The 14,085-nt window shown below is 41.0% G+C and overlaps 1 protein-coding gene across 1 annotated transcript in view; it reads right to left on the reverse strand.

Annotated features, from left to right (window-relative positions):
- The window catches only part of fam160a1a (family with sequence similarity 160 member A1a), a 34,842-nt gene that overhangs the window by 19,548 nt on the left and 1,209 nt on the right, over positions 1-14,085 (reverse strand). The window contains 2 exon segments of the mRNA XM_038713113.1: positions 1,572-1,792; positions 3,670-3,820. Of these exon segments, the coding sequence (XP_038569041.1) occupies positions 1,572-1,679 (108 nt within the window). The 5' untranslated portion in view covers positions 1,680-1,792; positions 3,670-3,820.

The following is a 14,085-nucleotide window of genomic DNA, read 5'->3' on the forward strand; positions in this document are numbered from 1 at the left end:
CGCCGTACCTTTCATTCAGCGCAGTGAGCCGCATATCAACTCAATACAAGGCAGAGTGAAAGCGGCTATAGACAGACAGGGAGAACAGACAGAGCTGGAACTCGGGTAAACTCCCACTGCAATGTTACAGTAATAGTTTTATCAACTGTAGGTTGAACTAATCCATGCTGGTTACATGATCACGGTACATTTACTGCATTTAGCCGCCGTGCTAAATCGTTAGCTCGCCTGCTGCTTTTCAGTAACTATCTTTACTATCTGTGAATCTGTCACCGGAGGCTCAGCAATGTCAGCACAGCTACATGTATTGGATGATAATGAAACGGTTAGTGAGCTGGACTGAATATTATAACAAGATTGTGTCACACTTTATAACAGTTAGACCGCAGTAAGTACCTTCCTTAACTGTAACTAGTGATAGTGGATGGCTAATCCTCTGTGTTGTTGTCCCCGTTTTGTTGCAGTGTTTTACATTATGTGGGTCACGTTAGTTACAGCAACGGAGAGGTGGAGAAGCTGTGTACCGGAGTATTGCTAAAACCACAATAAACGTACACTGACGTTACGAAGAAAACAGCGGCAGGTCAGAGCTAATGTAGCATTAGCTGGCTGCCCTGGCTGCATCACTATAGGCTAACGTTAGTAAATAAATCTCTCCACATTTGCTTTTTACCGTTACATCCGTTCTTGCAGGCTATATCAACAGTGGTACACAGGATAGTAACATGGGTCACGTTAGTTGGTGAGGTAATGTGGAAAGCGATGTAACTTTGCACCGGATAACATTAGCAATTGCTCGGTGTTAACCGGCGAGCTAATGTGACTTTCTCTGTTTCTCCAGCTTTGCTAATGCTCACTTTGTTCTTATTCGACATCTGAACCTGTTTGGTCTGATGGGCTTCAGCACATAAACCTTTATTGTTGTTTTGTGTCCTTACGTGGAGCCTGTGTTTTGCTGTGAGCTGGTTGTTTTATGGTGTTAGTGGACTGCATCTCGTTAGCTGCCGTGTTGTCGCTGTAGTCTGAGAGAGGCTCGGGAGTGCGCACAGGGCTGAATCCAACCCGGAGACCTCACATTAAAAGCAGAATAGTAGCTGATGCAAGCAACAGAGAAAACAGGCGTGTGCTTCATTTCTAAGTTTCTGAGTTTTGAGTCCACTGACAATAAGGCAATGAAAATGATTTATTAAAATCAAAAACTTGCTTATAGCCCCTTTAATTAGAGAGCTTAAGATATGCTGATATTTTCAAATTGGAGAGAAAGAGCATATCAGTTTCCCCTTGCTTCCAGTCTTTATGCTAAGTTAAGCTAATTGCCTCCCAGCTGTAGGCATTTTTGCCTTTATTGGACAGTCAACACTGAAAACACAGACAGCAAACAAGGGCCGTGAGCGAGGTATGGCATTCAACAAAGCTCACTGGTTGAAATCAAACCAGGGACATTGAGGTAATTTGGCATGAACTGTAAGCATTGGACTGCCGGAGCGCTCCATGACAGTGGTATCTTCCTTCTCATCTAAAAAAGTGTATTTCTATTCCTTTAAGCAGCAGGATTTAGCGCTGGCATTTACCTGAGCCCAGTGGTTCTTGAACACAATCATGCAGGTCTCTGGATCCACCCCTTTCAAATCCAGAGCCTGCCCATCTCGGTTTCCATTGGCAACCATGGAGGCCATCATGATGACCAGATCATACGTGGGTTAAACCATGTCATAGGCAGGAGAAGGAGGACATTCCTGATTGCTTACTGGGTGCAACCATAACCACAGGAGGAAGCATAATCGCAGAGGGCCTGAGGGGAAAAAAACACAAGCGGACATCATCACACACAGAGTCACAAAAAGTTGCTTCATAAAATAGTAGCCCGTACAATGATATGACTGGTGATTTGCAGTGCATTTCTCTCCCTCTCTCCCTCTGCATGGCTAGACAGCAGCTATGACAGGCATGCAGGAAAGAGAACAATAACAGGCTAAGTCAGATGACTCGGTAGAGGAGAGAAAGAGATGCATCTTGTTCGACTTTGGCTCAGAGAGTTTCCTGCCGCGCTTGGACTTTGGACTGAGCTGTCAAATTGCTTTTGGAATACCTCAGACGCCCAAAGTGGATTCCTGCAGGCCCCTCTGACATCACTCTCATTACAAAACCATTTTTTGACATCAGACGGCGAACGGCAACTGGATGTGAACAACTCTGGTTGATAGAAAGGGGAGTTAGGGGAAAACAAAACGTGATTGCTAGTTTTGTAGATAAATAAATTTGCCGTTTTTATTTCTGAATGACATATTTTACAACATATTTAGGCAAGTGAGGTCTGCATTGCTCACACTGCTTGTTTGTATGAAAACCATATATATTTTCTTAGTTGAAAATAGCCTGAGGGAAGCTCTGCAGATCCTTTCCAACACTCACATTGGCACCATGGAAATTTGGAAGATGCTGACTTTTTCCCCAGAACTACATTCTTGTTTCCCTTGGGAAGGACATTACTGGAAGAAATGACTGCTGAACAAGAAAGAAGTTTTCTTTGAAAAGACTGGGAACAGCAAGAGTGTAATGCTTTTTCAAACAGGATAATGTGAGAAAAAACCCCCAGCAAGGATAAATCCAGTTGGCTGCTACAATGCACCATATTTCCAGGAACATGCCTGCACTTCAAGAGGAAGGATGTTAGGATGTGCCTCATCTCCCCATGTTTCCTCTGATCACAAACAGAGAAGGTTTGTGACAACTATCAAGAAAATATGAAACATGAAAAATCACAGGGATCTTACACATAATCTCTCCAAGAACATTTAACAAGACTACAGCCATGCTAGCGGCTCTGTGAGGCTGCTCTTTGGCACAGCGGTGCTTTGAGCTAAATGCTAATCTTGGCATGCTAACATGCTCACAATGACATCCAGGTGTTTAGCAGGTAATGTTTACCACGTTCACGATCTTAACTTAGCATGTTAGTATTGTTAGCACGCTAACAGTTACTATTAGGATACGCTTGTCCAGTACCTGGTGATCCCCTGACTTTCCCTCTAGTGACATCATCAAAGTTATTCTAAGTCCTCCTGTGGGGAACTTGAATCATGGATGTCTGTACCATATTCACTGGGATTCAAGGGATCACCAAAGTCAGCAGGCCTCATCCTCAGAGGACCATGGATGCAAAAATGCATCTAAACCCATACAATAGATCTTTAATCCTGGACCAAACTGGTAGAACAACCGACTGGCCAACATCCCTAGAGCCGTGCCACTAGCGTGACATGACATGGTTTATGTTTGTCTCAGAGCACTAACACAACATCAGGACAGAGTTAAACACTCACACTACATAATACAGGATCACATGGACTCTGTCACCACAGGAGATCAACTGTAAAACACGCAGCAGCTGCATGCCACAATACCAAATTACAGCCTCCCGCTTCTACCTTAAAAGTGCCTCTCAACCAATCACAGCTCACTCTCTTCTTTTGAATCCACTTTCCCCAGTACCACAGAAACATCCACACCAACCACAAAGTTTAGGCATAACAGTCAAACTTTTACCATCTGCTTTCAGTTAGAAGAGGGTGGATTCTTGAGAAGGAATGTAAAAGCAGCGAGGGGAGTGTGTGTGTGTGTGTGCGTGTGTGTGTGCGTGTGCGTGTGTTAGGGAGGGGGGTTTCTTACCTTCGCTGAACCATCTTCAGTGACAGGTTGACAAGGACCTCATTCTTGTCCTTTTGTCAAAAAACAAAACAAAGAGAGAGATGAGAAGAAAGTGAGTGTCCGTGTGAGAAGCCAGGCGTGGTGGGAAGTGACTGGACATGAGTAAGCTGCTCTGAACGCCACATGGATGGAGATGGAGAGGAGGAGGTTACAGGGAGGGAGGGAGGGAGGGGGGAAAGCAGGAGGGGGAGGGAGCAGAAAGGAAAAACAGGGTGAGTGTAAGTCTACAGGAAAGGAGGAGGTACGAGAAAAATGACAGCAGCAGTGTTCAAATGCATAACAAGGACCAATCGCAGGTCAGCACTTGATATTTCTGTAGGAATTCAACATGAATATCAAAGCCGCATGCTCCTTCCACCATGGGAGAATAACACTATTGTCCCTTTCAATTAGTGCTTGAATTAGTGTAATTAGCATCGTTCTCAACTGTCAGAGGCCCATGACTCACCAGCAGTACAACTGCCCTCTCCAGCTCTTTCACAGAGCCATCGTGGGAATCACGTCAAGTGATGCAGCAGCCTCAAAACTCTCAAAATGTAGTTTTTAAAAATCATGTACAATATAACACACATTGACCACATCAAGTCTCTAATTCTGCTGCTGATGTTTTTTTAAAATTGATGTCTAAATGTGGGTTTCTTGTAAAACAGACAGTCTTTCATAAAGTGCGGTGTTGTGTAAATAGTGAGAGTTAGAGGGAGACAGATGGAGGGAGGTGTGTGCGTGAGTGAGTGTGCTGAGGAGGAGTCATCAAACACTAATTTTGTTTCTCATGCTGGTTTTGTGCCTTGCTTTGGACTCAAACATGCACAGCACAATATAGAAGCCATCATGGAGTTGCGCATCACATTCATTTGCAAATCACACTTGTTGACCCACATTTTATTGCATACAAACATGCAATTTTAAGTTCAGTGCCTGGGTTAGAGCACTTGGACTGGAGGAGGGCTACCAATGCAGATACAGTGGGTACGGAAAGTATTCAGACCCCTTTAAATTTTTCACTCTTTGTTTCATTGCAGCCATTTTCCAAAAATCAAAAAATGTTCATTTTATTTCTCAGTAATGTACACTCAGCACCCATCTTGACAGAAAAAAAACAGAAATGTAGAAATTTTTGCAAATTTATTAAAAAAGAAAAACTGAAATATCACATGGTCATAAGTATTCAGACCCTTTGCTCAGTATTTAGTAGAAGCACCCTTTTGATCTAATACAGCCATGAGTCGTTTTGGGAAAGATGCAACAAATTTTTCACATCTGGATTTGGGTATCCTCTGCCATTCCTCCTTGCAGATCCTCTCCAGTTCTGTCAGGTTGGATGGTAAACGTTGGTGGACAGCCATTTTCAGGTCTCTCCAGAGATGCTCAATTGGGTTTAAGTCAGGGCTCTGGCCGGGCCATTCAAGAACAGCCACGGAGTTGTTGTGAAGCCACTCCTTCGTTATTTTAGCGCTGTGCTTAGGGTCATTGTCTTGTTGGAAGGTAAACCTTCGGCCCAGTCTGAGGTCCAGAGCACTCTGGAAAAGGTTTTCGTCCAGGATATCCCTGTACTTGGCCGCATTCATCTTTCCCTCGATTGCAACCAGTCGTCCTGTCCCTGCAGCTGAAAAACACCCCCACAGCATGATGCTGCCACCACCATGCTTCACTGTTGAGACTGTATTGGACAGGTGATGAGCAGTGCCTGGTTTTCTCCACACATACCGCTTAGAATTAATGCCAAAAAGTTCAATCTTGGTCTCATCAGACCAGAGGATCTTATTTATCACCATCTTGGAGTCCTTCAGGTGTTTTTAGCAAACTCCATGCAGGCTTTCATGTGTCTTGCACTGAGGAGAGGCTTCTGTCGGGCCACTCTGCCATAAAGCCCCGACTGGTGGATTGCTGCAGTGATGGTTGACTTACTACAACTTTCTCCCATCTCCCGACTGCATCTCTGGAGCTCAGCCACAGTGACCTTTGGGTTCTTCTTTACCTCTCTCACCAAGGCTCTTCTCCCCCGATAGCTCAGTTTGGCCGGATGGCCAGCTCTAGGAAGGGTTCTGGTCGTCCCAAACGTCTTCCATTTGAGGATTATGGAGGCCACTGTGCTCTTAGGAACCTTAAGTGCAGCAGAAATTTTTTGTAACCTTGGCCAGATCTGTGCCTTGCCACAATTCTGTCTCTGAGCTCTTCAGGCAGTTCCTTTGACCTCATGATTCTCATTTGCTCTGACATGCACTGTGAGCTGTAAGGTCTTATATAGACAGGTGTGTGGCTTTCCTAATCAAGTCCAATCAGTATAATCAAACACAGCTGGACTCAAATGAAGGTGTAGAACCATCTCAAGGATGATCAGAAGAAATAGACTGCACCTGAGTTAAATATGAGTGTCACGGCAAAGGGTCTGAATACTTATGACCATGTGATATTTCAGTTTTTCTTTTTAATAAATTTGCAAAAATTTCTACATTTCTGTTTTTTTCTGTCAAGATGGGGTGCTGAGTGTACATTACTGAGAAATAAAATGAACTTTTTTGGTTTTTGGAAAATGGCTGCAATGAAACAAAGAGTGACAAATTTAAAGGGGTCTGAATACTTTCCGTACCCACTGTATATTGGTGTATGTTGGCTGATAAGTAATATCACTATAAAGACATTGCAGTACAGCAATGCCAAGAATATGTTTGAGGTAATTAAGAAACAGTGTCAATATTACATTCCTTGAGCACTGGAAAGTTGATTTTTCAACTGTCATGTTCATCTACTGCATGACACAATTCTTTACAAAATCTTTTTAAAGAATCCTTTTAAAATGTTTTTGTTACTGTTACATGTAAACAAACAAAAATAGTATCAGTCAATATAACAGATTTTTAAAACTAATATATCAAAATATTTGCCTCAAAAATGCATTACTGGTTGGGCTAAAGTCACTAGTAAGGCAAACCATGATAGAACTATTATCTCCTGCTGAGCCTTTTCTGACTTGGAAGCGCAGAAAACCAGAACAGGCTGAATAGGGTTCTTTATTTTAGAAAACAAAACATTTTGCCAGGTTAGCCCGATTTGCTGCGCTCACGTTTCTTATCGTCCATCAGCCTGCTTGCTGTATTTCACTCTGACCAGGTTCACTTTTTTAAAGCAGCTTTTCACCTGTTTATCAGCCTTCACTTTGCTTCAAGTAAATTTTCTGCTGCTCTTTTGTTCAAGTCTTTCTCATGGGTGGTACAGATGTCTTGAGAGTCAAAAACTACAGTTTGTCATTTATTCAGCGGTAAAACAGATTGCAAGATTAGTCTGATGTAAGCAGTGATTAGCTCCTCTCAGACAACAATACACTAGCAACAACTTCTCTCAAAAATGCTCCGTTTGGTACAGTACATTTCTGTCTGAACTATGAGCCATCAAGATTGGATTTAACACCACAACTGAGACTGAGCTTATAATACAACAATCCAATGAAATATGACACTTTCCGCACAACAAAGAACACCACTTGTGGAAGTATGTTTGAAGAACTACTATCTAATAAAAGGCCCATTAATGAAAGTCATAACCTACATCATGCTCTCATTTACAGTACCTGCTGTCATGTTGTCACACAGGGGGAGCCCACAGTAACCCAGAAGACACTGCTCTACTTGCCCAAAATAACCTGAAATACAGGAGGGCCAGAAATGGGACAAAAATACATAATGCCTTGATTTTGATTTTTATGCGCCTGTTAATATACACAAATACATTGATTATATTGATTGATCCTTTATAATGTTTGATGCTTTTGTATGATTGTCTGATCTCTCCACTATTTTATTGTGGCTTTTATTATTGTTATTATTTATCACTGTAAAGCACTTTGTGACTTGCTCTGTGAAAGGTGCTATATTAAATAAATTTTACTTACTTACTTACTACTTACAAACATGCCAAAATATAGGTTGTTAAAAATACATACGTGTGTGTGTGTGTGTGTGTGTGTGTGTGTGTGTGTGTGTGAGAGAGAGAATCTGAGAGTTGGTTCTGAAATAGTTTAAGATCTGAATGTTTGAGATTGCAGTGTCGTGTATGTATTTGTCTGTTTACAGCCTCAAACTACCAGAATAGCCATCTCATTGCTACACAAGGCTCGCTGGATTCTTCTGATTTGATCATTTCCGGTTATGGCAATTTGACAATTACACATATTTGTTGCTTCCACTTCTCCACAGTCAGAGACATGAGCAACAGAGCAAACAAATCCAGCCAGGGATTTCCCTCAGTGCAGAATGATGCAGTAACAATTCATTAATTTTGTATGTCGAGGACTATGGATTGGGGAAAGCAGCATCATTACAAATCAAATCAGGGGGACGAGAAACATGCCATTAGGGCAAATACATCACAACACGGTTTTTGCTGCTGTGTTATTTAACTGAATAAGCTTTGATGCATCGATCATATTCCTCTCTTCTCTTTCTCTCTTGACAAGTTTTTATCATTATTATCATCACCACCACCACGATTCTAATAATAACAACAATAGTACTTTGTTAAAATTATAATGATCACTGAGCCTTTCGCCCGATGTAAGCTGGGATTGGCTCCAGCCCCCCCGCAACCCTGTACGCAGGATAAGCGGTTGACAATGGATGGATGGATGATCACTGATGCATAATCCTGCCACCTGTTGAAACTGTTTTAGAGAGGTGTAGAGAGGTTGATTAAACTTTATGGTCATTCTGGAGGCTGTAGTTTGTGGTGTGGCTGAACTGTCTTGTGTTATACTGAGATGTGCTTCTAATATTTGGTCAACACTCACGTTTTCCTGTGGGTCTTGGGTGATTGACAGTGCTCTGACTGAAAAGTAGTGCCCATATTAAAATATAAATATTCTCAACTCAGTAAAATGAAATAATAAAAACAAAAGCTGTAAAAAAAATCCAAATTGAATTCCCTTGTCTTGTCTTACCAGACAGACACAATGCCCCATTACTTTAAGCTTTGTCTGGTTTCTTTGCACTAGCTGTGTGCGGTTTCTAATGATGGGTCTGGCAGCATTTAGGAGCTGCTGCAGCTTAAGTCATCTCCCCCAGATTTCCACAAAAGTAGGGTTTGGCTGATCCTTCTGAACAAGGAATTGGATGATGGCCAGGAGTTGTTACGAACAGTCCATTTTTGCTGAAAAATGTCATGCCTTTCCGGCAGTGCCAACTGTATCGGTTTAAGTAATAATTTATTATCACTACGCAGATATAGCTAGGGATTTCTTATTCTCTTCAGTGTGAATGGTTGTACAAGTGGTGTTGCATAAAGAGGCTCTTCACTCCTAAGTAAACATGAGCCCAGCTATTGTGGTGCACTTCAATGTTTTGCCAAAGTAGCTTTGTAAGAATAAAAAACCAAAAAAATCAAGAGAGATAAAGCCCCAGGCTGAAAGGAGCAAACACAGTGGAAACATAAAAGAGAAATACTTGCCTCTAGGGGTTCTGTCATTTTTTTCTGATCTGGTTTCTGGCATTGTCAGCTTTCATACAGGCAGGCGTGGTCTGGACAAATAGCTTAGAGGCAAGACGCACCCTTTACTCAGAATCAATCTTCTTTCTTGCTAAACAGGAGCTTTTAACCTCAATCCCAGAGACTTGATTGAAAAAAAGTCAAAGCAGATATACTTTAAACTTTACAAAAACACATTTCATTGTTCTATATTTCTTTTCTAAACTTCCCTGCTCTCTAAGGTGTAGCATTTTGGGTGCTATACTACTACGATTGTTACCTCCAGCAGACAGACGAAAAGTCAGTCTTAAAGTCTGTCCCCTCTGCTGAAGGTGGCACTGGCAGAGTAGAAATATACAGTGGCCAGGTGGCAGCCATGGCAACCCAGTGAAAGACAGGCCCATTAAAGTGATAGCAGCTGCTGAAATATTTAGGGCTCCAGGTGAAGCCATTGAAGGGCCAGATAGTGCCTGGGCTGACGATTTATTGTCTTCACTATCCTCATCCAATGAACAACATGGCAGGAAGGAAAAAGCCATTCATTTTCTTATCTATGTCTCCATTATTCCCTTCAGCCAGTGGGGCAGTGACCACTGTGTTCAACCATTTCTCTTTAGGAGAGACTAATTTAAAACAGGAGAATAAAATACGGTAAAGTTAACCTAAAAAAAACCTTAAATCGGATTATTATTATTATTATTATGATTAAAAGTAGGAAAAGCTAATCCCTTAGTCCAGATTTTGAGATTTATGGTTGTCTTTGGACTTCAACGATAGTTAAAACACAAGTGTTTCGGACCTACTGTGAAAATAAGTGGACAGATGGAAAAATCTTTAAAAAGAAGGAATTTCTCTAAAATGTGGACAATTGTTGTGCATTTGTTTAATAAATGTCCGTTGAATTTCATCCTATCATACATAAATTATAATTTTCCATAAGAAGTATCCCTAATAGCCTGTCATAGGCTCCACAACCCTAAAAGGTGCTGAATAATACCATGTTATGAGATAAGACTGTGGTTATGCAAGCGGATCCATGCTTCATGTCTGTGGATTTTCACATGCATATGAAGGTTAGCAGGGTGGTGGCTGTTGTATTCAGCTTGAAACTGGTTTCAGGAACAGGCTGGTCCTACCATATTACTCTGTGATCACGAGAAGAGATTCATTAACATGTTACACACACAACACACAAAACACGGGTGCTTAGTTTAGCTGGGAGGGGGAAGAGGAGGAGCTAAAATAGATAGTCAATAGTCAATAAGCACAGCAGTACCAAACACTCGGGAGCGAAAATAGGCTTTCTAAAAACTTAGCTCTATAAATGAAGTAGATAAAGAGGCCAACAAGACAATACAAGAGAACCTTATGCCACATTGTTAAGATCAGAGACACGTTGCCAACTTCACATGCTGCAACTCTCTTGAAAGAGAATTCAGCCTACAGTGGAAAGATAAGACTACTCTAGATGGGGACAAAGGAGACAGTGTCCTGCTTGCTGCCACTGATATTTGCAAAAGTGTGATGTCATGCCTGTGTCTGCACGAGTCAGTGCATGTACATTATGGGAGTATACAGTACATGTGTGTTGATTTTTCCTCACCACCCATGGTGTAAGACCTCGGATAACCCTGTGATAGAACGCAGACTCCATGTTTTTTCAAACTTTCAGACAAGGCAAAAACATCCCAACATTTCACATTTGATTTATTTAACAGTGTAACAATTATATTTTCTGTAAGCTTTAAATCCGTATGTCATGGTCTTGTGTCAGGTATACAATTCTCGCGGATTAAAAAACTGAATTCCTTTCATTTTAACTGAATGTATTTGGGTTTTGTTTTGTCATATTTAGTCTAACAAGACAAAGAGGCTGTAGCCATGCTAAGGGCTCTGTGAGACTTCACTTAGAGCGATGCTTTGAGCTAAACGCTAATCCTAGCTTGGCAATATGCTCACAATGTCAGTGCTAGCATACTGATGTTTGCGAGGCACGCTGTTTTCTTACCAATAAATGAAGCTAAAAATATTAGAATCTGCGTAATACGTGTGTTCTCGCAGAATGACACTTCTGCTTGTGTGATTATAACCACGCCCAAATTCCCCAAGGTCACTAGAAATGTTTTTTTCTGACCCTCACAGACTAAATTACCACATTGTATGTACACAATGTGGGCTGGTGACATCATTCCTACTTTCAAGTTGGTATGAGGCTTCAGCTTAACCCCACACCACAATAGGCTTCTGTCAGTGATAAGAATGTGTTTTAGCGTGGGTATAGCCTATCTCTGCTACTTCCTCTGTAGCTCGTTTGCATCAGGGTTCACTTGCTGATAAAAAAAAAAAAGATCCATGTTTGCATGTGAAATGGAGGGAGGACGACAGAAGATACGGCATGTCTATGATGTTCAGAGATATTTATCCGAGAGCTGCAGCACTGCACTCATGTAATTAGCTTTTGAAACTTTTGATTATGGAGTCCTTTTAAAAAGCTATGATACACAGATAACTCAAAAACTGGAATTTGTTTTTAAAGGGAATACTGTGTCCCAAATGTCAAATATTTGCTTTGGTGTGGATAACTGTGAACCTGTTCTTTCTCTGATCTGTTTTCACCATTTAAGACTAACTTTACATTGCCATTTGAAACTGGTTTAATTAAGGAAATGAAAATGTTTACTGTAGCTTTCAAGCGGCTGCGCACTTCTCTACATAACGCTACATTCTGCATTTCTCTCTCATCAATTAAAATAAAAATGGCTCTTTGAAAAAGTATTTAACACTCACCTCTTACACATTAGCTCTGTAAACATAAGTTGTTCCTTCATTCCAGTTCATTCTTGGACAACAGAAGTGGTTCAACCTGATTAAACCGCAGAAAGTTTGTGGGGGGTGGGGGTGTGCTGGAACACAGGCTAGCCAACAAATGGGCCAATACCACAACGATTCCCAAATCTGAATATTTTACAATAAAATTCTCATATTTCGTTGAACATCTTTAGTGGATAATGTCATTAACAGAATAGACCACGGTGATGTCTGTATGTTTCATATGGAGTTAAAGTCAAGTACGTTGTTAGCCTACCTAACATAGGCTAAGAAGAGAACAGCTAGCCTGGCTCTCTCCTCGGGTCCTATGCCTACCAACAGCTCCAAAGCTTTCTCATTAACACAAATCTAATTTGTTTAATCCATACACAAACAGAAATGTAAAAATTGGCAACCTCACTGCGCCTGGCTTTTTGTACGCTAAAAAATTGTTTTAGACGTATCTCCCACAAACTGTCTTTTTTGCATTTCTGTTTGTGTATGGATTAGATAAATGAAAGCGACCCTGTTGGAAAGAAATCCAATTTCCAAAATCGTTGAGATATTTCTAGTCACCATTACCATAGAGCTGTCATGTCGTCTGTTACTTCCCAGGGTCAGCATGGGGACACAAGCTAGCTAATTCCAAACACGGGACAAAGCTGAGCTGGCTGTGTCTGTGGTGAGAAAGTGGAACACACACACACACACACACACACACACACACACACTGCTTGTATGTTGACTACAGCAGCACTTATTTCCCAAACTTATACTGTATGTAAGATGGAGACTCACTTTAAAGTCCCCTCTAAAGACCTTCAGTTATCATACATTTACAGTTACTCATTTAGTTGACGCTTTAACCAAAGTGACTTACAATTGCTATGTATGTCATAGGTCGGACGCCTCTGGAGCAGCTAGGGGTTAAGTGTCTTGCTCAGGGACACATTGGTGGATGTGTCATAGTGGGGAACTGAACCCAGGTCTCTTGCACATCACCACACCAACTCATATGACTGATTAGCCACACATTCCTCAGAAACTGTTCCAAAGACTTATATTACAACTTTGCTTGCATTCTTGCTTTAGAGCAGTATTTACGTTCAACATATGTTTTGTGTGTTTTGCTTTTGTCTCTGGAGTGAATCTGATATGATAATCATATCAGACATCTCAGAGCATGCAACCAATGATGGACATACAGGTCAGATTGCACAAATCTAGGCTGAATAAGTGCAGCTTTGTTAAATACAACAAAATCACACTAAACTGCTTCCCTTCAATTCTGAAAACCTCATAATTTCACATCCTTTACAGTGACAAATACCTTTTAAGTGGTCATTCTGCTGAGAAACCCTGATTATATTTACAATACTTCCCCTGGTAGTGTGCTAGTGGGGCTTTTAAGAGCAACCACATGAAGAGTATTTTTAAAACCAGCTCAGACACCACAGTGGCCACATTTGATGATGACTTGCAGACGTTTGTGGAGGACAGTTATTCTCATAATGAAAGAACAAAGTTTGACCAAAAAAAGGAGATGGAGATGGTTCAGGTGTTTTCACGCGAGTATGTAACTTCAGTCACCTGATAACAAATGGCTGTGTATTGGAGTGGGTGGGGGATGTGAAAGTGACCATGACCAAAACCTCAAACGAATCACGCGATGACAACTAAATTGTCTCCATGACAACTGGGCAAACTTTTTTTTCCAAACTTTCCTGTATGAATTTTTTTTCAAACTTCGATTTGTAAAGGTCAGTAATGACCCTCATGTACAAAAAACTGAGGGCTGGTTCCACAGGGTCATTGTACGTTTGGCTGGTATGATGAGAAGGCATTCATGCAGAGTGCTCCAAATGAACTCTTTTACAATAGTATTATTATTTATAATAAGAATAATAAAGATATTTATAATAATAAATAAAATAAGCAATAATTGGATACTACCAGGTGTGTATCATTCAAGTGTGTTCAGATAAGTTCAGTTCAAGTGAAAATAGCCCCATATTGCATTGGTATAAAGTCTTATTAAGTCATTTTTCCAGGCAAAAAATGTCAAGAACTCTCTGGTTGCAACTTCTCAAATGTGAGGATTTGGTGCTTTTC

The sequence above is a fragment of the Micropterus salmoides genome, unplaced genomic scaffold (genome assembly GCF_014851395.1).
Source record: "Micropterus salmoides isolate LMB-PRFRI ecotype aquatic unplaced genomic scaffold, ASM1485139v1 Ms_hic_scaffold_12, whole genome shotgun sequence".
NCBI lineage: Eukaryota > Metazoa > Chordata > Actinopteri > Centrarchiformes > Centrarchidae > Micropterus > Micropterus salmoides.